Genomic DNA, 21,898 nt, shown 5'->3' with positions numbered 1-21,898 from the left:
GAATTCGAAGATGAACGCTTGGCGGGGGACATAGGTTACAAAAAGGATAAAAATTGAAGTGATACGAGATGTTTTTCTTCCTTTTTTTTTTTTTTTCTTCTTTCTTTTCTAATTCTTTTTTTTTTCATTATCATACTTTTGATAATATGACATCTTCTATTTTATTGAAAAAACAAGAAGAACTGAATTCAAGGTAAAAACTTGTATATATTTGTTATTAATACAACTACTTAACTTTTATTTTTTTTTGTTTTTATCTTTTTATTTTTTTATTTTTGTAGAGCTGTTCGAGACTTGCTCCGGTTACCCGAAAATAAAAAATGCTTTGACTGTCCAACAAAGGTAAAAAAAAAAAAAAAAATATGAATCATATTCTTATTTATTTATATTATAGAGTCCTTTTTTTGTAAACGTTACTTTGCAAACCTTTATTTGTTCTCGTTGTTCTGGCTTAGTGTAAGTCCTTTTTTTTTTTTTATGATGAAACGTCTTTTTTTTTATGTACAACACTAATCCAATTGTATTTTATATATTAGACGTGAAGTAGGACATAGAGTGAAATCTATATCAGCAAGTAAATTCACTGGACCAGAACTTGTTGCTTTAGAACATGGTGGAAATGGTATTGCTGGCAAGATATGGCTGAGCTGTGGTTACAATACTGTGGATACTCCTGAACCCGAGTCAGATGGTGAAGTCCGTGCCTTTATGAGACAAAAGTATTATGAACGAAAATGGTTGGATCATGATTTAGCTGCTTCTCACGATCAATTTGTAAAAGATCGTATTAATGAATTGTTTGATGAAGTAAGTTGAATTTTTTTTTTTTTACGTTCTAATATGTAATTATTTTCTTATGTTTATTTTAGGAAGGTATGCCTAAACAACAACGACGACGACGAGCTACTACTATTGAAAATACCAATACTATGATTCCATCTCCACAACAACAAAGATTAAAAAATGTACCTGGTCCATTAGATATTTCTTCTGCAAATAAATATCAACAACCTAGTATTCAGACAGCACCTCTCATCATGGTAAAATGAAAAAAAAAAATCATCACCCCCTTTTTTTTCGTAACACAATGACTAAATTTGGTGATTGCTTACTGCCTTTTCTCTATTCTTTTTATTTATAGAATTCTCTTCAGCCTCAACCTAAAATGGTGTCTCCAAAACAGCCAACTGGTAACGAAAATAAACCAGATGCGTACTACCTATCTTTTTTTTTTATTGACATATGTTCTTTTTCATTTAATAGTTGCATCAACAACATCATCATCATCTGTACCTGTTTCTCCTGCTTCTAGTCTATCTTCCAACCCTATTCATCAAAAACAGCCTCCGATGAATTCCATTTTTTCGGATTTAGCAGGTTTATCTTTGTCTCCTTCAACAGCTCCAACGTTGTCGTCTCAAGTTTCTAATGTGACACCTATTACCAATCATAGAGCAAGTTATACTGGTGGTGTCCTTACTCCTAGTAGATCTCCTGCTATATTGACTCCAACATCACCTTCTAGTATAAATCATCATGATCTCGATAAGAATCACACTATTCAACCCATAGCCACAACAAGTATGCCTCGTGCTGGATCAGGTATAAAAAAAAAATTCATTCTATCTATTGATATGAATTCTCTATTCATTCTTTATATATATATAGATATCCCTTCCAATCACAAACGTACTACAAGTTTACAACATAATGATCCTTATTCAGCATTACGGGATCATCATCAACAACATCAACAAAGACAACAACAAATGATTTCGGCTATTATGTCTACTAGTAAATCATCGGCTTTCGTCAAAAATGATACCAACAAATTGAATGACAATGATCCTTATGCTGCTCTTCGTCAACTTTCTGATCAACCTGTTCAACCAGTTTATGATCCAGCTTTTACTTCTTTCACAACAATATCATCATCTCCAAAACAAGAACAACAACAACATCGTTCATCTATATCTCATCAATCACCTAGAATATCACAATCGAGTGATGGATCTTCATGGCAAGGTAATTATTGGAATATATATATGTGATGAAATACAAACTTCCTCTTTTTTTTTCATTTACAGGGAAATCCTATTCAACAGTGGATGATGATTGGGTAGAAGCAGAACCTTATCAACCGAATGTGGAAGATGAAGATGAAGATGTCATGACACAAATCTCTTCTACTACAACACATTCTACTACTTCTTCGACGAAATCAAATCCAGTGAACAATAATCTATTCAATGATTTGGATCCATTGGCCAATTATAAACGAAACAAACTCCTTAGCAACACATCAAGTTCTTGAACTCTCTTTATATATATATTTCTTTTATACCTATCTAGCACTCTTTTTTTATTTTATTTTATTTAGTATTAAATATTATTATTGATTTTTGATTATATATCTTTTTTTTTTGGATTCATTAAACCAATAAATCAATATTATACTATTGTTATTATTATTATTATTATTATTTTACTCAAATTAAGTCATCCTCTCATATTCAACATTAAATTTCGACGTTTATTAAAAAAAAAAAAAGAATAAACTACTATAATAATGCTTTCACTGCCATAATATATATATATTTTTTTTTTGTATACACAAGAATTTACATTTGTTGTCGAATTTGTTTAGTTTCCATTCACCAGAGATACATAAGAAGGACTTGCATTTTGATATTCGGTCACAAAAAATTGTTTTTGCATTTTTTGAATATATTTCAAGATATCAGCCAGATATTCAGCTAGAACAACCACAGTACTTTCATCCATACTTGTGTGTGCGATCAGATTGGGTAATTGTACTATAATATATATATATATATATTACATGTTTAGCTTATTTTTTTTTTTTTTTTTTTTTTTTTTTTTTTTTTTTTTTTTACCATAAAGTCGTAATAAATGTTCAGCACCATAGATATCGGCCATATCTTTTGATGAATTCTTTCGTCGTATATCTGAATATTGTTGTCGTTCAAATTGGTATAATAACATGGTACCCAGTGCTTTGTTGAAATACATACATAATCCTTCTATCACTTCATCCATTAATTCAGCATTCCTATCATTATCATCCTGTCAATAAATATCTATGATATTTCTTTTTTTTCTTTTACCATTCTTTTCCAGATTTCTTTTCCATTCTGTATTGTTTGTATTGTGCCAAGATTTGAGTTACAGTAGGTTCTCGAGGTAATGGTACCAACTAAAAAAAAAAAAAAAAAAAAAAAAAAGAAAAGGTTCATATACACAATAAAAAAAAAAAAGAAAGATTTACTTACTTGCTGATTTTTTGTAATATTTTCCCAATCATCCACTAATTGACATTTCAAGGCTTCAGGAAGATCTAATCGTATTTCAGGTTTATTTATGTATTCCATTTTATCTTTTTCCTAATAGATAAATATGATATTTTTTTTAGTTTTTTATATATATATCAAACTAATTCGTTATAAAGACTTACCTTTTCTAGTTCTTCCCGGGATCGCTTTCTAGATGTATCTGAAATAATTGTACTCTTTTTCGTCATGGTTGGTTTCTTTTTGGTATAAAATTCTTCCGTTCGTTGTTGTAACGCGAGATTTTCTTCGTTCCAACTTAATATCCTTGTATCGTCCACCCATTCATCCCATCTATTCAACCAAAAAAAAAAAGATTAAGATAATAGAAATAAATAGAAGTTTATTAACTTACTTTTTATTCCAACCTTTGTAATGGACATAATATAATGGACCTTTCATAGTTGGATCGTCGTGTTGTATAGTACGATCAAGAATCTATTGTATAAAACGTAAAAAGTTAATATATAGTAATAAAAACAAGACCCAACTTACTTTTGCTTCATAAATTAAAGGACCATGAAAACATAATACCTTTTCATCTTGATCATAAGTAAAAGTAGAATCTGACATAAAAAAAAAAAAAGAATGTTAAGGAGAAGGTGGGGGTTTGTTAAGAGTAAAGTTTAAAAAAAAAAAAAAAGTTTTAAGCACGCTGAATATCTTTTTTTTTTTTTCTTGGGAAGATCCAGAATGAAGGTTTTAAGAGACCGACCACATCTCTCGTTAAAAGGGACAGGGTCTCTTTTCCCAGTTTTTTTTTTTTTTTTTTTTTTTTTTTTTTTTTTTTTTAAAAAAAAAAAACAACAACTCCTGCTTGTAAAAAGTATGTCCCTGGATATTCATAATACTATATTGTATCTAATTTTAGATATGATTTCCTTTGCTTTTGCTCGGGAGATAATAAAAACAAAAAAAAAAAAAGGGAAGGGGGAGAATATGTAGTCAATGATTTTCTTTTTTTTAAAGTATGGACCCCTACTTAAAAAACTATATTCAATTCTCCAACAACCTAAAACAAATTTTGGGTTCACAAAAAAGAGTTAAAACAGTTATCTTGTATGTAAAATAATTTTACTATTTTCGGATGAAGAGGGTTTTTTTTTTTTTTTACAATATATATATATATTATTTATTGTATATTGAATATCCGCATTATTACTTGGCACCTTAAAAAAAAAAAAAAAAAACTATTTGAATAAATATCAATGATTGGCTACTTGCATATTAAACTGGAATTGTTATAATAGTTTAATGGAAAAAGGATTATGCCGAAGAAAAAAAGAATTATAATAGTAAATGTTGACAACGCAAAAAAAAAAAAAAGAAGCAAAAACTACTCATTCAGTCTCCGTTGTATCCTATGTTTTTCTTTTTTTTAAGTCAAGCAATGAGAGGGATGAAATGAATTTTTTTTTCTTTTTTTTTTTTTCCTTTTTTTTTTTTTTTTTTTTTTTCTTATATATATTTTTTTTTCTTTCTTTTCCTCTTTCTTTCCCCTTTATCTCCATCTCTTCCTTTTTTTTTTTTATACAATGGATAATACTGCACCATCACAACCACGATATGAATATGGACATCATACTAGTTTACCACCACCTACCAGTTATCATCCCCCTAACGATGCATCTGTACCTATCAACCATTATCCTTCAACTTCTGACCAAAGAGTTATTATGAAAAGTGACACAAATACAACTGAACAAGATCAACAAAGTAGAATGGATACTATACCTTCAACTATTGACCGTATTGGTTATGATGAACGTGAAATGAGGTAAACATCTCTTTTTATTTTTTTGTTGTCAGGTTTTATTTATTTATATATTATTTAGAGCATATGAATTAGTAGTATGTCAACAACCTTTACATGCAAGAATGTGTGGTTTTGGTGAAAAGGATCGAAGACCTATTGATCCTCCTCCTATTGTTCAACTGATTGTTAGACAAAGAGGTCAAGAACCTGTGGACGTGCAGTAAGTTGTATATTAGTGTTTTATCATTTGTTTATTTATTTATTTATATTATACATTCATTATAGAACTTTACAAATACCATTTTTTGTACTTCATGTCACATTATGGTCGGCGGATCGTACTGAAGAACGGAATATCATTTCGAATCCACCCAAGTGTACTCGTGTTTTGATGGGCTCATTGGTGAGTTCACCTAGTTTACTGAAGAATCCCGATGGTGAACAAGGTTTATACTTTGCTTTTCCCGATTTGAGTATTCGTACCGAAGGACGTTATACCTTACGTTTTAGTTTGATGAAATTGGTTAGGTAAAAAAAAATAAAAAAATAAAAAAAAAAATCCCCTATGCATGCTCTCCTCTTTTTTTTTTTTATTTTTTTTTATTTTTTTTTTATTTCTTTTATTTTTTTTTTATATACCAATAATTTAATCTATTTTATTTTTATATTAGTGCCGACTTTCAAACTGATGCCAAATCCAAGATCATTGCTCAAGTTTTTTCTGATGCATTCACTGTATACTCCGCGAAAAAGGTAATCAAATCAGTTTTTTTTTCCGTGACACAAATTGAACTGATTTTTTCTTTTTTTCTATTTTATCTTTTTTTATTTAGTTTCCTGGTATGACTGGTAAGTTGTTTTTTTTTTTCTTATTGTTACTTATCATTAGTATTTTATTGATTGATTATTTATTATTATTATTATTATTATCGTCTTATTTAGAATCAACGGATTTATCAAAAGCATTTGCTAAACAAGGGTTGAAGATACCTATTCGAAATGATGGTATGTATCATGATAATGTATCTTCTGTTTTTTTTTGGAAACTAACTTTTTTATTTTGTTTTATATAGTACGATCAAGAAAAACGGATCCATGACAAAATTTACCATTATCTTCGTCGTATTATTCAATATTATAGTTATATTAGTTAGTTTCAAGTTTACTTAGTTAGTTACTTAGTCAGTTGGTATTAGTTACTGATAGTTAGTTTTTTATATGTGTGTTTGTGTTGTGCCTGTGTTGATGTGTATATATTATTATGAAATAAAATGATCAAAAAAAAAACAAGAAACTGACACCTGATTGCATGATGGAAAAATTTGGAAAAAAAAAAGGAAATTTCTATTTTCGATTCAGGGCGGGCTGTGAATAGTGGGCTCATCTTTTTGAAAAGAGGGATTCATATATAAAGTCAATAGGACCCTTCCCCTCCTTCCATAACCCTTTTTTTTTTCTCTTCCCCTTTATTCGATTTCTTGTTTTAGGAAATCATGAAAAGGAACAGATATATATTTTGTTTTTAAGTACGATTGACAGAATGAAAAAAGATCAAGGTATCTTGATGAGACATCATTCTCATTATAGCTTAGGTAAGATTGTGACATCATACATAAGACACATGTTCATAATATTTATTATAGAAATTCCTCAACATCCTATTCATGCAAGAAGTTGCGGTTTTGGAAATAAAGATAGAAGATATATAGATCCAGTACCTATCTTACAACTTTATAAGATACATCATGATGGAACAAAAGAAAAATCATCATTCAGGTATGGAAATAAAATAAATATATATACATATATTAAAAAGAAAACAAACTCATCCTTTTTTTCATTTTATATAGATATGATCATTTGGTAGTTCATTGTGATTTATATGCTGATGATAAAGATGAACCAAGAAACGTGGTGTATCTTTCATCTACTCCTAGTGGCGGTGGAGCTCGTCATAAATCCATTTCTAATAATTCAACTATACTATCATTACCAAGTCAACAAGTGATGAAATGTTTGGTTGGTACATCTATTTCTAATGCCTATGAATTAATGACTCCTTCTGGTGAAAAAGGTGTATTTTTTATATTTGATGATCTTTCTATTCGAATTGAAGGTCAATATCGATTAAAATTTCAATTAATAGATGTCTCTTTAACGTGAGTAAAAAAAAAAAAAAAAAAAGGAAATAATAATATAATCTTATATATATATATATATCAAACTAGATTTCCTATGATGATATTAGATACTATTTATTCAAAACCATTTAAAGTATATTCACCAAAACAGTTTCCTGGTGTTTGTGGTAAAATGATGATTATATATATATTTTAGATTGATGTCTAATATTTTTTTTTTATTTTATTTTATAGAAACTACTGAATTATCACGTTGTTTTGCCAGTCAGGGACAAAAAATAGCCATTCGAAACAGTAAGGAGAAAGAAAAGGGAGAAAAAAGGCTAAGATATAATACACGTATTGATATCTCTTCTGTAATTCATCCTCCATCTTCCCCTTGAATATATACATACATACATTTTCCCCTCTTTTAAGGGGTGCATCATCATTATCATCATTTGAAATAAAATAAAGAGTCAACTAACTGCATTTATTGTCACACAAACGCGACTACTTTTGGCTTCATTTTGGAAGTCCTCCTTCTCCTATTTTTCTTTTTTTCCAATTTCTTTCTCTTTCTTTCTTTTGTCTTTTTTTTTTTTTTTTCTTTTTCTTTTCATACCATTTTGTTTGATTCAGTCTATCCTTTAAACAACCCTTAACACTCTCTTTTGTTATAAAAACACGACCTTTTATTTTTTTTATTATAAACTTTCTCTTCTTTTTTATACAATGTCATCTACTTTTAATGACAACTTTACTTCAACACAGCAACAACAACAGCTCTTGGATGAACATACAATAAACGACACTTCTTGTCCTGTTTCTACTTCAGAACCAACAAAGTCCATTACTTTAGCTGAACGACGACGTATTCCTGAATCTACTGAAAAGTTTAAACTTTATCAACAATCATCATCTTCAACTGACCAACCATTTGACCATATTATTCTGTTATCACCAACAAAGGTAAGTCATTCTCTCCTCTTATATATTGTTGCCTCTTTTCTTTCTTCGCCCCCTTTTTTTTTTCTTTTCTTTTTTTTTTTTTTACTTTCTTTTATCCCAGTTTACTACGCACGCACGATATCACTCTTAAACTCCTATCCCCACTTTCTCCTTTTCTTAGTACCCCTTCCCCTTTTTATATTCCTATAAACAAGAAATTAACGTTGTTCTCTTTATTAGATATCAGAAGATGCCTTGTTATCTCATTTGGAACGACAACAAAAGGCTATTCAACAGTTAGATTCATCTGTATCTGAAACCATTTCTTTATCATCTACACCTGTCATACAAATTCATCATGAACAACAACAACAACAGGATGAGCATCATATGGCATTTTGGAAATTATTGATTCAAGATTATATTACCACCGCTCAAAGATATCCATCCTTATTATTAACTTTACTATGTGAAAACAATGGAATTCCTCATTCTATTCGTGGGGCTGTTTGGCAAGCTATGGCTACATCCAATTCTTCGCATTTGATGACCGTATATGAAGATTTGGCTCAACATTCTCTATCTTCTTCCTCTTCTTCCTCTCCTTTCATGTCATTAATTGAACATGATGTTGATACCCTTTATGGTCACAAATACCCTCAACATATATTGGATATCATGAAAAAGATTCTCAAGGTTTACACTCTATATGATCCTCAACTTGATTATTCCACTGCCTGTTTGTCTTTGTTGTTCCCTCTACTTAGATACGTTTCGGAATCTCAAGCTTTTTGTCTATTTGTCAGGTAACGTTTCACATAAATTTCCAGTCTTTTTTTTTTTTTTATTAATCATTCCTTTTTAGATTGATGGGATTATATGACATGCGATCGATGTTTGTCCAGAAAAAGGTGAACGCTATTTCAGTTAAATCTCGGTTATTTGAACTACTATTAGGTCAATTCTATCCTCAACTCGCATCACATCTAGATCAACACTTGGTTCAATCTATACATTACGCTGGTCCTTGGTATACAAATATCTTATCGAATGTTCTTCCTGACGAAGCTTTTGATCGAATGTATGACCTTGTCTTTGCTTTGGGTGCTATGGAAACAATCACACGTGCTGGTATGACATTGATGCAACAAGCTCAATCACAACTTTTGGCTATGGATGATTCGAAATCACTGTTACTTTCGGTATGCACTTCAAAATTATTCGATATTGGATATCATGGTGATGTGAATGCTTTCATTTTGGATACAATGGCTTGTGGAACGACTGTGAGTCAACATAAATTGGTGACAATGATGGATACCCTGACTTCACAAATGGAAATGGAAAATGAAATCACCAAGAAAAGGGAACAAGCTTCAATCATTTCTGTTACTCAATCTGATTTGGAAAATAAGAAAAAGGAAAAACGTGAATCCTGGTTCTCTTCATGGCCTTCCATCAGTAATCGTCAACAGGAACAACAAGATCAACAAGAACAAAAACAAGAACCATTACCAGTCACTCCTGTCAGTCCATCCTCTACTTCATTCTCTCAACAAAACGATCGTACCGTACCACTGTTACACCAACAAATCGAAGATCTGGTCACAGCCCTGTCACAACTACAAAAAGATCATACTCAGCAATCAGAGGAATTGATGACCATCAAGTTACGCGATATGGAATCTCAAGTAGAGCGATCCAAACTTCAAAAACGGAATTCAACATTGGAGAAAAAAGTCAAAAAATATAAGACAAAACTCACTCAACAGCAACAACAACTCAGCATGAACGAGCATAGCAGCGTATTGAACCAGCAAGATGAACAGTATCGATCATTTGTACAATCTTTACGTCTTAGTGGTAACTTTGGTGCTTTGGTGGCTGGTGCCTTAGATAATGAGTCTACCAAAACAACTCGTCCATCTCCACAACAACAGAAACGCCAATCGATACACTCACAGACACAAACAGAAAATCAAGAAATCATCCCATCAAAGGAAGAAGTTAGAACCAACAATGACACTTCAACCGATGCCATGCATGCAGTGACCTCTGAATTAGTTGCAGTGAAACTTGCCAACTTTGAGATGGGCCAAAAATATGAACGACTCTGTCACAAGTACAATGACATGGATCAAAGTTTGACCCAAGCAAAACAACAAATCAAAGTACAAACGGAACAACTGGAACAAATGACACAACAATTGGAACAAAGTACTCGCGAGAGAGATGAATTTTTGGAAGAACAAGCTACGTTATGGTCCGAGGAACAAGAAACTCTTTTACAAGAAAATGAAGACTGGATGGACAAGGTGATGGCTGCCAGAAAGACGGCTAGTGAATTACATATGGATAAACTAGCATTATTGAAAAAGGTGGAACGACTAGAACAACGTGTAGAACAACTGGAAACGGAAAAGCGGGAATATTTGATGCCGAGAAACAGTTTTGCTGAAGATGTTTTTGCGACACATAACCTCTTCTTTGGAGAAAAACAAAAGCAAGATGAAACGGTATTATCACAAGAACAACAACAAGCTTTAGATGAATTTAGATTGAAATATGTTGAAACGGATCTACGATGCCGGGAATTGGAGAAACTGTTAGCGGAAGCCAAGGTCAAGATTGCCGAATACGAAACAAGTAGTGGTCGGTCCTCCATAGCGTCATCCTTTTGCTGTTCACCTCGGGCGTCTCTTCAACAACGTGCTTCCTCTTTACAAATGAAACGGGCTTCGACTGCTTCCTTTTTAACCACGACCTCATCTATCTTTGCTGGTGGATACCAACCAACAACACAATCAGGTACAACATCTCGTGTAGCCACACCAACATCACCTACCACAAATGCAACGTCACCTAGTACTTCTCGTCTTTCCAATGAAAGTTGTGCGTCATCAGCGACATCATCATCAGTACCATCCTTGGGAAGTCATAGCAAACGTGCCAGTATGTATGCTCGGATTTGTTCTTCTTTTTCTACCACGCCAAATACTAATATGATCAAGTCCCCGATCCTATATGAAGAACCTCAATCCAGTATTTAGATCTTTATCCCTTTTTTTTTTTTTTTTTTTAGTTTAGTATTGATCCATTTAGATTCATTTTTTTTATATGTTTATATTTTTATTTTGTTTTTTATTGATTGATCGTATTGTTTTTTATTTCCCCTTGTTTTGATGATGATAACATTCTAATAAAACATTGGTTACTTAAATACATCTAAAAATAGGAATGATCTTTTTTTTTTTTTAAGAGGGAGGACAAGGGAATCATATGCTTCACAATGATTAATGCAACTTGGATGTCATCTAGTTTCCCCGCAAAAATCAGATAGGGACAAACGATTTTTTAGGTTCTGCTTGTGATGATGAACAATGCAAATTACTTTTATTAGTTCTTTATGCTTCAAACTCCACAAACATCATGAACCTTTCTCTTTTTTTTTTTTTTTCTTTTCATTTTTGATTTCATCTATTCAATCAATATACATCTATATGTATTCTTTTCTTTTTTTTCTTTTTTTTTTTTGTAATGATTTCGTTGAAATGGGGAAAAATAATAATCTTTAGTTGAACTTTCAAAATTCTTTATGAACGGGACTTTGATTAGAATTTCACGTGGGATACGTCAGGTTCATTTTTCATCTTCATCCTCCACGCTCGTGTAACTTTTACATCATCGGTTCTGTGTTCTCCACATATCGGCATTTGAATCCGGGAAAAATGGCCTTTATAAAAAGAAATCATTTTGCAGCTTCTTTCTTTTTTTTTTTCTTCTTTTTTTTTACACACCTTTATATTTAAACAAGATGACCGTACTTGAATCCAACAATCGTCATGCTGCTACCAATCGTAAAAATTTGGAACAAATCAAGACCTTGACTGCCGATTTATCAGGTTGGGAATTCTCTCAAGAAAAGGATGGTGTCAAGTTATATAGTAAAGCAGTAGAAGGATCCTCTATTCCTTTGGTCCGTGGTGATTATTTATTAAAGACAACCGAATATACTGCTGAACAAGTGGCTGTAGTGGCTACACTTCCTGGTGCTAGATCCATCTGTAAGTTTTTTTTTCTTTTTTTTTTTTTTTTGAAAACTTACCTTTTTTTTTTTTTCTAGGGGATGAAAAATTTCATTCATCTGAAGTCAAAGAAATGTTTACACAATGGGAATCCTTCTTTTGGGTACGTCTGAATACACCTTGGCCGATCAGCAACCGTGATTTCGTAGGATGTAACTTGAGAGATATGTCACGCGATCTCTGTTATATTTCCATGGCATCAGTACAAGATGATACGGTGGGAGCAGTGTCAGGTTGTGTGCGAGGCAACTTGATTTGTTCTGGTTGGAAATTACAAAAGGTGGATGAAGGTATCCAAATCACCTATGTGACTCAAGTGGACTTGGCTGGCTCCATCCCTTCGTCTTTCTTACGCAATGTCCAACTTCAAGTCCCTCTTTGTGCTGGTAAAGTCGCCGATTATATTTCAAACTATGGTTTTCCTCCTGTCACTGGTGAACTCTCTTGTACCTTTGTCAAGGAATCCTTTGATCATGCTAAACGTGAACATACCGTACAACTGGATGGTCAAGGCGATGCCACTTGGACTTTCTCCTCAAAGATGTATCCTAATGGTGTCAAGGTCAATACTTCCTCTGGTCAAGTCAATATCTCTGGTACTACTATTCAACTCTCTGCTATTAATGGTCCCACCACCGTCACCATTTCCAAGGCCTAAGTTAGTTACCCTCCTCATCTTTTTTTTTATTTCTAAAATCGTCTTTTGTATAGTTCTTTCCTGCCCCCTTTTTTTTCTTGTTTTAAATAAATTTATCATTGATTTTTCTATAATTGAAAATAGATATGTATTCTTTCTCTTTTCTATGTCATGATGATTGATCGGAATAGGATGAACGGATGGTTGGATAATAGTTCAATGACGATGATGTTTTCAATGAAGAATGGATCAATGAAGGCATATCATCACTCATGTCCAAGTCATCCTAAATAGACCAAACTCATCCAGGTCATTTTTCTCTTCTTTTTTTTTTTATATCTTTAGTCCCTCCGGTGAAATAATCGGCATTACGCCCAGAAATAAATTTCGACAAAATTATCTGGTGTACATTGATGGATGAACTACTCTTATTGGCTTTCTCTCTATTAGGTGAATTTTTCTCTTTTCATTATTAAAAACTGTGTTGGTCACGATGACCTTTTTTTATATGTCTTTTTACTGAATTGAATAAAATGTATTTACTTCATGCGTCTATAATAAATTCGATGTCCGGTTTCTAGAAAGAAGTCGAGAACAAAGAAAAAAAAAAGGGGGGGTTGGTGCTGACGTTTTCTTCTTTCTTTCTTTATCTTTTTCTTTTTTTTTTTCTTTACTTCTTTCTTTTGACCAATGACTCTTTGGACATTGTAAGTTACAACTATACATAACTATTAATTTACTTTATATACTTAAAGTCGCTCTTTACATAACTACACATACTTCTATACTTACTCTATACTTATCCTTTCTTACTTTTCTTGTTTTCTTCTTTTAGTCCCTCATACTATGAACTAAACTATTTTATAGTTTTTTTTTTTTCTCTTTTACTCTTTCTGTGAAATTACAGTAGATGGATAATACGACAGGATATACAATAAGAGCAACTGGATATACAGCAAGTTCTCTATTGGACAAAGAATGGCAAGTCAGGAAAAAGTATCTCTCTTATTCTTCTTCTCTTTTATCCGATTCTTTCTCAAAACTGCAGGTGTCCAAGGAATCTAACCAACGTAAGTGTTGTCTTCTCTTTTTTTTTGATTTATTTATCACCGATATACGTATATTTTGATAAATCAGTCCTCATGCTAGTATTGGCCCTGGATTACAACTCAATGCTGTCTTTTTTAGAAGCATCCGTTGGGAAGTAGGTGATCAAGAATTTGCTATCTTCTGGGAAACCACTGGCTTACCAAGTTAGAAAATATCGACGTCCAATGCTAAACTATCGGAAACATGCATCCCTCAAGATGATCATCGTCAACGCAACTTTATGGTTTGGCTCTTGGGCTTCATTCATGCAGACGGACACGTGACATCCCGATGGAAGAATACCTACACAGATCCACAACTGCAAATGGACTACATCATACTCGCTGCTCGTGATCGTGGCATTCTGATATGGATCAAAAAGATGCTTGGTATTTTCGGTGAACATTCAGCAACCATTCTCCATAGTGAAGAACCTGATATTTTACACAATGAAGATAAGTGGACAGATGAATGAAAGCCACTTCAAGATTGGGATCACTGCCTTGCAAGAAGAAGTAACACAGTTTGAAAAGATCTGGCTACCGCATTAATGTATCCAACGAGAAAGATTACAAGAAAGTGTTATCCGCCCGGCCCTTTGGCATGCGTTAGCCCTTCAATGAACCTCTCGATATATTTTCTGGAAATTCCCTTTATCCAGTTATCGCTCAGTAAGTCCTTTGATATCAAAAAAAAAAAAAAAAAGATAAATGGATACGCTTTTCTCATACTTTTTCTTTTCTTTTTTTGGTCATCTATAGAAACTTTTATTACCTCAAGTCAATGAAATTTTATTCACATTTGGAATGGAAACTTTCATCCTGGCCTTCAACCTGGGGTGCTCTAGTTCTGCGTTCATGGACTGCAAGCCGTCGAATTAGGTTTGGACTCAACATTGCCTCAAGTTCTCGCGAGATCCTACTTGGTCAGAATGTTGATAACAAAGCCAAACTTCAAGGATAAGCTATATGCGCAGGTAAGCAAATGGTCATGGAATAAATAAGAGGAAGTTCATCGAAGAGACAAAATAACAGTACCGGAAAATGCTATCATCTCACTTTTTTTTTTTTTTTTTTTTTTTTTTTTTTTTTTTTTTTTGGCAGGAACTATCTACCAACAAGAAAAAAACTGGAAATCCGTTTATTTGAACACAATACCCTATATTTTTGCAACCACAAATTGATACAGGACAAATTCACGATCCATTATGGACCCGACTTTGGCACTCAAGTAAGTTATTCTACTTTGATCAAGCGTGCAATAAAAAGTTGATGTTTAATACGGATGTTTATTATTTTATTTAGATATTTATCGGCTTGTCCATAGCGATTATAATGACAATTCAGAAAAATTATCTCTTTGACGGTTTGGGTGGCTTCTCTTTCTCTCTTATCCAACTCTTTATCACGGAAATTATTTTATTCACTAGTTTAGTCTTCTAGCTAGTGTTTATATTTTATGAAAAGAAAAAGTAGTAATACTATATTTCAATTCTCATTTAAATAAAATCATCTTTTTTTTTATTTGTTGTTACATTATCGTCCAGTATTGTCCTATCATCACATACTACTGATTCATCCGTTTGTCATCTATCACTTAAAATCATCATCATAAAAAGGAGTAGTAAGAAAGAAGAGTATGATTGTCATGTTAGATTTTATGAACAATGAAAAAAAATATGGTATAAATGAAAATTCATACACACACACATATCAGTATCTTGTTCCTGCTATTTCCCTTTATACATTACATCCATCATTTTAAGTGTCTGACAAACTAGATGGTTCCCTTATTATTAACCATTGTCATCATATGACAGTAGCAATATTGTATATTGTCGATCGTTTCATCAATCATCAGGATGAACTGATCATGAAGTTATCTTCATAGCTTTGTCATCATAGATATATCTTTGTAAAATTTCATTGTCTTATCATCATCCACAACAGCAGCAGCATTGACTTATCACTGAACCGCCATGGAACATTAACGTCAACATCAATATATATATATATATATATATATATATATATCATCGCATCGCAACACTTATAATTATAAAATAAATCAACAAAAAAAAAAAAAGAGGTGGACAAGTATATTGAAAACAAGAGTTTATTGAGCTTTTACAAAATCAATAAAATAAAATGGACACTATATATCTGTTCTACTATTTTCTAAACTAAAAGGAAAAGAACAGTGACAGTTCGTTCAGTGTTACCCTGGAGTCACCATGAGAAGGTATAATTGTATTGACCCACAATATTTTTTTTTATCCTAGCCTTTCTATTCCTTGCCAATCATGCAACCTGACATCACCAAACATAGAGAACTAAAGAATGAAGGAAATGAAAGAATGAGTAGGTTATACACGATATAAAATAAATAAAATACTTACATAGTTCTTGCTTTTTTCACTTGTGGTAATCCAACTACAAAAGAAAAGTAAAAAAAAAAAAAAAAAAAAAAAAAAAAAAAAAAAAAAAAAAAAAAAAAAAGGTAACACATAAAAGTAGCCTATCACATCCATTATTTTTTTGTCTGACTTTTACTTGTTCCTTGTATATGTCTCTTTTATCCCCATCAATTAACCATAAAACATTGAAAAGACAAAGAAATGCTAAAATAAGTACTTCATATGGCACCGATCATACCTATTATAAGAAGAGAAAGAATGGTTTGTATCGAAAACTGATGATTTATGATAAATTTCATTAATAATATTACCTTTGCTTAGGATCCACCACCACCACCATCATCCTTCATACACAGACTGTTCTTGTTTTGCCAGCCAAAAAGAAGCCTTCTATCGTATCACCATTTCTCGACAACTCTTCTTAACCCAGTATTCTAATAAAAAAATAACAATGGTTTCAGTAACTATTCATTCTTTGTTATCATAGTTATTATTTATACGATATAAGCTTACGACGATAGATATCATTGGGAGACACATAGAATTCTCTTTTTTAACGTCTATATAATATAAACAGAACTAGATTAGTTTGGTAAAGAAGACATCTTCTTTTTTTATTACTCACTAAAATGTAAACAAATGAAAATAAAAAAAAAATAAAAAAAGAAAGAAAGAAAGAAAGCGTGAGTATATAATAAATTGATGTATTCATTTAATTACTTACCGAACAACAAGGTTCTCCAACAAGAGAAGATGGTGAATGAGGTGGTTACTAAAGGAAAGTTATAATACAGGAACGATCTAAATAATTGAAGAGTAATATGTGCTAGTAAAAACTTTGTTTAAAAAGTTGGAAAAAAAAAAAGAAAGAAAAGAGAATGAAAAAAAAAAGTAAAATCCTTTTTTTCTCTTAAGACCTTAATTTCTACGTGTTTCAAACTCCACATGTCACACTCTATCTAATCCTTTTTCTTATTAGTAGTAGCAGAAGTACTAGTATTACATATACCCATTGTTTTTTTTTACAAAGAGAAAAAAAAAATATATTGATACACAATGTTATGATGAGAAAAGAACGTTGATATTTTTTATGCAGTAGGACATCACTAAATTGATTTACCACATTCTAATATGTCAGGTTTGACTGATCTAGAAAACATAAGGGACATTTTAAAAATAATTCAGGGACAATAAAAAAGTAAATGGATGATGATGATGATGATGATTGATTGATAACTCTAATATAATGATAATGAATCCTAAACTCTTTATCATCATATAAAAGTTATCGCATGATGCTGATTTTTAAACAAATAGCCTATTTTGGTTTAATTCATTACAATGCATATATATGTAATATGAATGTTAGTCCTAACGATCATTATACTTTGAATAAAATCATCTTTATTTTATATCATTCCATCTCCATTGTAGTTGTTTGTGTTGTTTGTTAATCTTAGTAGTTACATACATATATTAGTTAATTTATATTCTTTTTCTTTTAATAAAGTACAAATCATTATTGTTATTATTTATTACAGTATTGATTTATATCATAATACAACTCATATCATCATATTATCATATTTTATGAATTTGATAAAAAAGAGAGAAAAGGTAACTTGTCATCAAAAGTATAATATTATAAGAGAAGTGATACTATTGTAGTTAATTTTCATCTTGTTATGAATTATAAAATCATCATTTCATATTATTCATATTATTATTATCATTTATTAATAGTTTCAATACAAATCATCATCATCACCTTATTATTAACAAATCATCATCATCTTGTACTGTTATTATTTTTTTCTACTTTTAATGCAAATCATAAGTGTTTCCATAAATGGTATATATTGAAAGTCCGGTCTCAATGTGGGGTGTGTTGGATCAAAACAAAAAAAGTTCAGGAGGTCGAGATCAAAAAAAATCTGGAGATTGAAAAAAAAAAAAAAATTGTTGGAGACAATTGGAAAAGTTGGACCAAGCTCTGACAAAAAAAAAAAAAGTTGGCGCACTCTCTACTTTTTTTTTTTTTTTTTCCTTTTACTTTTTTTTTTTTTTTTTTTTTTTACTTTTCCTTTTACTTTTTTTTTTTTTTTTACTTCTCTTTTTTTAACCACTGGCACTTTGAACATTGTTAAGTTACCATTATACATTACTTTACTAATCTATATTATATACTTAAAAGTCACTCTTTACATATTATACTCACTCTATACTTTACTATATACTGACTCTATACTTATTCTTTCTTCTTCTTCCTTAGTCTTTCGTATTATGAACTAATCTATTTTTTTTTTTTTTTTTTTTTACTCTTTCTGTGAACATATAGTAGATAGATATATGAAGAAATATATAATAGGATTAACTGAATGTATAACAATGTTTTCTATTGGACAGAAGAGTAGCAAGTAAGAGAAAAGTAACCAACTCTTTATCATTGGTTTATTTAATAGTCTAGTCTTTTAGTTATAGTGCTTTACTTTATATTATCTTTTAAATAAAATCATATTTTTATTATTGTTTGTTTATTATATTGTCATTTCACATATTATTTATCTACTTGTCCTCGATCATCATCATTATCAAAAGGAGTAATAAGAAAGAATGATACGATTATCATTGTATTTTCACTAAAAAAATAAAACAAAATCCATATATACATCAGTATCTGCTATTTCTCTTCATACATTACATCCATCATTTTTAAGAATAGATATTCTCTTATTATCAATCATCATCGCCACCCATGACAATAGAAAGTTGTACCTGTATACTGTTGATTGTTCGTCTTCTCTGTTAACGAGAATAACGATTCTGTTGATGATACTTTAGAATAGATCATGTACTTTATTACATAATACACTGAAAGATACATTTTTATCAAATCATCACAACAATAGATAGTAGCAATAGGTACATACACAAAACATCATAGCAGGATAATTTAAATAATCAAACATTTTTATTTAAATAAAAGGGTATTTTTTTTACAAGAGAAAAAAAAAGAGTAACTAAATAGTAACACTATAAACAATATATACAATACTAGTGATGATGATGACAATGATAATAATAATAATACTAATAGAAACAGAGAACAAGTAGAAAACAGAATGAGACCATCAAACATGGGTGAGACCAACCAAATAGGAACAAACCAAAAAAAAAAAAGACCAACCACGTAGAAAAGAGATCTCAAAGAAAACACCATGACAATGAGAGACAGATGAAGGAAAGGGAAAGAATGAGAGACCAACCAAGTAAAAAAAGAGACGAAGAGACCACACGAACATGAGAGAGAACAGCAAGAGAGAGAGAGAGACACCATACCATTAGAAAAAATAACCAACCAAGTAGGAAGGAAAAAAAAAAGACCTTCAAAAGTACCTGTACACACAAGTTGACTTGTATCTCACAGTCCAACAGTAAAAAGGATAAAAAAAATAAAACGATTAGTTTCTTAATCTATGTCTTACCTCTATACTTGTCATTCCATCCAGTTCCAAACCATTAGAAGAGCCATAACCAGCTAAAACTAGAGAAAATAAAAAAAAAAAAAAAGGAAAGAAAGGTGAGAAAAATGAAAACTCAGTGAGATAGATAAAGTAAGAAAGGAAAAAACTCAGTTAGATAGATAAAATAAGAAATGAATTTATGAGTTGGCTGAATTAAAGTATCTCTCAAAGCAATCACGTATCTTTTCTTTTCTTTTCTTTTCAATAATAAAATGAAAGAAGGAATATATTAGTATCATTACTTTTTCTATCTATTATTCTTTTTAGACTTATCATTTTGCACCATTGACCGCTTTGTTTGACTAAAGGTTAATATAAAGTAACGATGATCATTCGAGATTTGATTGCATAAAAGATAATCATTGTATCTACAGATAAAGTCAACCAAAAAAACAATGCTCCATCACTGTTATTCTTTTATATATATATCCATTGTTACCTTGTGTATATCATCTGACAGCAATACCGCATCAATCCCCATACAATAAAAGGAAGCATCTAAAAAAAAAAAAAAAAAAAAAAAAAAAGAGAGAGAGAAAGAAGCAAGTGATTGTATGTAATATTGATTGATCATCTTTTTCTTTCCTGACAACTTACTGATTTGATTGTATAGGCGACAATCATGATACCTACAAAAAAAAAAAAACCAAATGAGTAGCAATCTATTACTCTTTTTTTTTTATATATACATGTTACCCTGTCAACAACAATGAATGTTTTGTATCATATTGCAATTGAATGTCATCATCATCATGAGTTCGGAGAGAAAGAAGGGTTGCCACTAGCAGTATATCTGACATTTTAAGACCATCAAGGTAGGTAGCTTGTTCCGGTTTTAATAGATACGCTCCACTGACCAATTATGATATTATCCCCTAATTCTTTCCAAACCATACCGCAAATGGCAGGACTTCCAAGGACTCCAGCATGAAACAACACGACCTACAGGCGATATACTGTATTCCCTGCATGTTGCCTTCTAGTCTCCACCTACTTGAGCACTAGATCCAGCCTCTAGATTCATAAATGATCCTAGACACCAGTCATCCTCGACCAAGTCCAATGCCTGTTAGATAAACAAAGATCATCCCGCCATGATCTTTGAATATCACCAAAAGCTAAGTATAAAGTGATGATGACCATTCGACATTTGATTGTATAGACGACAATCATGACACCTACAAATTTAAAAAAAAAACAAATGAGTAGCAATCTATTATTCTTTTTTTTTTATTTAATACATGTTACCTTGTCAACACCAGTGGATGTCTTGTATCATATCACAATTGAATGTCATCATCATCATGAGTTCGAAGAGAAAGAAGGGTTGCCACTAGCAGTATATCTGACATTTTAAGACCATCAAAGTAGGTAGCTTGTTCCGGTTTTAATAGATACGCTCCACTGACCAGTTATGATATTATCCCCTAATTCTTTCCAAACCATACCGCAAATGGCAGGACTTCCAAGGACTCCAGCATGAAACAACACGACCTACAGGCGATATACTGTATTCCCTGCATGTTGCCTTCTAGCCTCCACCTACTTGAGCACCAGATCCAGCCTCTAGATTCATAAATGATCCTAGACACCAGTCATCCTCGACCAAGTCCAATGCCTGTTAGATAAACAAAGATCATCCCGCCATGATCTTTGAATACCACCAAAAGCTAAGTATAAAGTGATGATGACCATTCGACATTTGATTGTATAGACGACAATCATGGTACCTACAAATTAAAAAAAAACAAATGAGTAGCAATCTGGTACTCTTTTTTTTTATATACATGTTACCTTGTCAATAACTAGTGGATGTTTTGCATCATCTTGATTGTATAGGCAACAATTGTGGCATCTACAAATAGAATCAGTAAAACGAGTACTAGTTCATCACCGTCATTCTCTCTTTTTTTAATGTATGGATTACCTTAGTTACATGATTCACCAGTGTTGATGCATCAATCATAATA

General features: G+C 31.4%; 9 protein-coding genes across 9 annotated transcripts; 7 read left to right on the top strand and 2 right to left on the bottom strand.

The window, feature by feature from the left end:
- Positions 1-86: 86 nt before the first annotated feature.
- Positions 87-2,434, top strand: BX664DRAFT_326421 (uncharacterized protein). Its single transcript, XM_051544228.1, has 8 exons — positions 87-193; positions 282-342; positions 395-456; positions 537-807; positions 870-1,040; positions 1,142-1,190; positions 1,264-1,602; positions 1,669-2,434. Exons 1-8 carry the CDS (start codon positions 147-149, stop codon positions 2,049-2,051), a joined length of 1,383 nt encoding a protein of 460 aa, XP_051403691.1. The 5' UTR covers positions 87-146; the 3' UTR covers positions 2,052-2,434.
- A 209-nt stretch (positions 2,435-2,643) lies between these two features.
- BX664DRAFT_257823 (MRG-domain-containing protein) lies at positions 2,644-3,923 on the bottom strand (the record flags this gene model as incomplete). The annotated part of the gene is made up of 7 exons (XM_051540525.1): positions 2,644-2,816; positions 2,898-3,073; positions 3,129-3,217; positions 3,294-3,404; positions 3,476-3,644; positions 3,706-3,788; positions 3,846-3,923. 7 exons carry the CDS (start codon positions 3,921-3,923, stop codon positions 2,644-2,646), a joined length of 879 nt encoding a protein of 292 aa, XP_051403690.1.
- Positions 3,924-4,857: 934 nt separating this feature from the next.
- On the top strand, positions 4,858-6,401 carry BX664DRAFT_276184 (velvet factor-domain-containing protein). Its single transcript, XM_051541314.1, has 7 exons — positions 4,858-5,127; positions 5,186-5,326; positions 5,392-5,634; positions 5,778-5,859; positions 5,940-5,955; positions 6,049-6,111; positions 6,180-6,401. The coding sequence occupies exons 1-7, from the start codon at positions 4,886-4,888 to the stop codon at positions 6,203-6,205; spliced, it is 813 nt and encodes a 270-aa protein (XP_051403689.1). The 5' UTR covers positions 4,858-4,885; the 3' UTR covers positions 6,206-6,401.
- A 191-nt stretch (positions 6,402-6,592) lies between these two features.
- On the top strand, positions 6,593-7,698 carry BX664DRAFT_371007 (velvet factor). The gene is made up of 5 exons (XM_051548648.1): positions 6,593-6,698; positions 6,750-6,882; positions 6,957-7,265; positions 7,335-7,414; positions 7,482-7,698. Exons 1-5 carry the CDS (start codon positions 6,647-6,649, stop codon positions 7,628-7,630), a joined length of 723 nt encoding a protein of 240 aa, XP_051403688.1. The 5' UTR covers positions 6,593-6,646; the 3' UTR covers positions 7,631-7,698.
- A 126-nt stretch (positions 7,699-7,824) lies between these two features.
- Positions 7,825-11,257, top strand: BX664DRAFT_383736 (rab-GTPase-TBC domain-containing protein). Its single transcript, XM_051549135.1, has 3 exons — positions 7,825-8,198; positions 8,418-8,983; positions 9,043-11,257. Exons 1-3 carry the CDS (start codon positions 7,962-7,964, stop codon positions 11,225-11,227), a joined length of 2,988 nt encoding a protein of 995 aa, XP_051403687.1. The 5' UTR covers positions 7,825-7,961; the 3' UTR covers positions 11,228-11,257.
- A 711-nt stretch (positions 11,258-11,968) lies between these two features.
- Positions 11,969-13,013, top strand: BX664DRAFT_378237 (uncharacterized protein). The gene is made up of 2 exons (XM_051548816.1): positions 11,969-12,241; positions 12,301-13,013. The coding sequence occupies exons 1-2, from the start codon at positions 11,992-11,994 to the stop codon at positions 12,918-12,920; spliced, it is 870 nt and encodes a 289-aa protein (XP_051403686.1). The 5' UTR covers positions 11,969-11,991; the 3' UTR covers positions 12,921-13,013.
- A 576-nt stretch (positions 13,014-13,589) lies between these two features.
- On the top strand, positions 13,590-14,951 carry BX664DRAFT_312294 (uncharacterized protein; the record flags this gene model as incomplete). The annotated part of the gene is made up of 6 exons (XM_051542598.1): positions 13,590-13,606; positions 14,037-14,152; positions 14,207-14,377; positions 14,415-14,503; positions 14,601-14,659; positions 14,750-14,951. The coding sequence occupies 6 exons, from the start codon at positions 13,590-13,592 to the stop codon at positions 14,949-14,951; spliced, it is 654 nt and encodes a 217-aa protein (XP_051403685.1).
- BX664DRAFT_80307 (uncharacterized protein) lies at positions 14,756-15,496 on the top strand. The gene is made up of 3 exons (XM_051549745.1): positions 14,756-14,964; positions 15,092-15,218; positions 15,293-15,496. Exons 1-3 carry the CDS (start codon positions 14,957-14,959, stop codon positions 15,428-15,430), a joined length of 273 nt encoding a protein of 90 aa, XP_051403684.1. The 5' UTR covers positions 14,756-14,956; the 3' UTR covers positions 15,431-15,496.
- Positions 15,497-19,390: 3,894 nt separating this feature from the next.
- BX664DRAFT_326389 (uncharacterized protein) lies at positions 19,391-19,821 on the bottom strand. Its single transcript, XM_051544227.1, has one exon. The coding sequence runs from the start codon at positions 19,704-19,706 to the stop codon at positions 19,536-19,538; it is 171 nt and encodes a 56-aa protein (XP_051403683.1). The 5' UTR covers positions 19,707-19,821; the 3' UTR covers positions 19,391-19,535.
- Between the last annotated feature and the right edge of the window lie 2,077 nt (positions 19,822-21,898).

Source organism: Halteromyces radiatus, assembly GCF_025201355.1.
Source record: "Halteromyces radiatus strain CBS 162.75 chromosome Unknown BX664scaffold_2, whole genome shotgun sequence".
Lineage (NCBI taxonomy): Eukaryota > Fungi > Mucoromycota > Mucoromycetes > Mucorales > Cunninghamellaceae > Halteromyces > Halteromyces radiatus.
Note: the sequence above shows the minus strand (reverse complement) of the source record. Positions and strands in the feature narration are given on the sequence as shown.

What these genes read in the sequence shown, in the direction of transcription:
- BX664DRAFT_371007 (XM_051548648.1), top strand. Translation starts at nt 6,647, where the DNA reads ATGAAAAAAGATCAAGGTATCTTGATGAGACATCATTCTCATTATAGC. An exon ending in TCATTCTCATTATAGCTTAG is followed by an intron (nt 6,699 to 6,749) that starts GTAAGATTGTGA and finishes TATTTATTATAG; the next exon opens with AAATTCCTCAACATCCTATT. An exon ending in AAAGAAAAATCATCATTCAG is followed by an intron (nt 6,883 to 6,956) that starts GTATGGAAATAA and finishes CATTTTATATAG; the next exon opens with ATATGATCATTTGGTAGTTC.
- BX664DRAFT_326421 (XM_051544228.1), top strand. Translation starts at nt 147, where the DNA reads ATGACATCTTCTATTTTATTGAAAAAACAAGAAGAACTGAATTCAAG. An exon ending in CAAGAAGAACTGAATTCAAG is followed by an intron (nt 194 to 281) that starts GTAAAAACTTGT and finishes TTATTTTTGTAG; the next exon opens with AGCTGTTCGAGACTTGCTCC. An exon ending in TCTCGTTGTTCTGGCTTAGT is followed by an intron (nt 457 to 536) that starts GTAAGTCCTTTT and finishes TTTATATATTAG; the next exon opens with ACGTGAAGTAGGACATAGAG.
- BX664DRAFT_80307 (XM_051549745.1), top strand. An exon ending in GACCCGACTTTGGCACTCAA is followed by an intron (nt 15,219 to 15,292) that starts GTAAGTTATTCT and finishes TATTTTATTTAG; the next exon opens with ATATTTATCGGCTTGTCCAT.
- BX664DRAFT_326389 (XM_051544227.1), bottom strand. Translation starts at nt 19,706, where the DNA reads ATGTTCGTGTGGTCTCTTCGTCTCTTTTTTTACTTGGTTGGTCTCTCA.
- BX664DRAFT_378237 (XM_051548816.1), top strand. Translation starts at nt 11,992, where the DNA reads ATGACCGTACTTGAATCCAACAATCGTCATGCTGCTACCAATCGTAAA. An exon ending in TCCTGGTGCTAGATCCATCT is followed by an intron (nt 12,242 to 12,300) that starts GTAAGTTTTTTT and finishes TTTTTTTTCTAG; the next exon opens with GGGATGAAAAATTTCATTCA.
- BX664DRAFT_383736 (XM_051549135.1), top strand. Translation starts at nt 7,962, where the DNA reads ATGTCATCTACTTTTAATGACAACTTTACTTCAACACAGCAACAACAA. An exon ending in TTCTGTTATCACCAACAAAG is followed by an intron (nt 8,199 to 8,417) that starts GTAAGTCATTCT and finishes TCTCTTTATTAG; the next exon opens with ATATCAGAAGATGCCTTGTT. An exon ending in GCTTTTTGTCTATTTGTCAG is followed by an intron (nt 8,984 to 9,042) that starts GTAACGTTTCAC and finishes ATTCCTTTTTAG; the next exon opens with ATTGATGGGATTATATGACA.
- BX664DRAFT_276184 (XM_051541314.1), top strand. Translation starts at nt 4,886, where the DNA reads ATGGATAATACTGCACCATCACAACCACGATATGAATATGGACATCAT. An exon ending in CAAGAACCTGTGGACGTGCA is followed by an intron (nt 5,327 to 5,391) that starts GTAAGTTGTATA and finishes CATTCATTATAG; the next exon opens with AACTTTACAAATACCATTTT. An exon ending in GATACCTATTCGAAATGATG is followed by an intron (nt 6,112 to 6,179) that starts GTATGTATCATG and finishes TGTTTTATATAG; the next exon opens with TACGATCAAGAAAAACGGAT.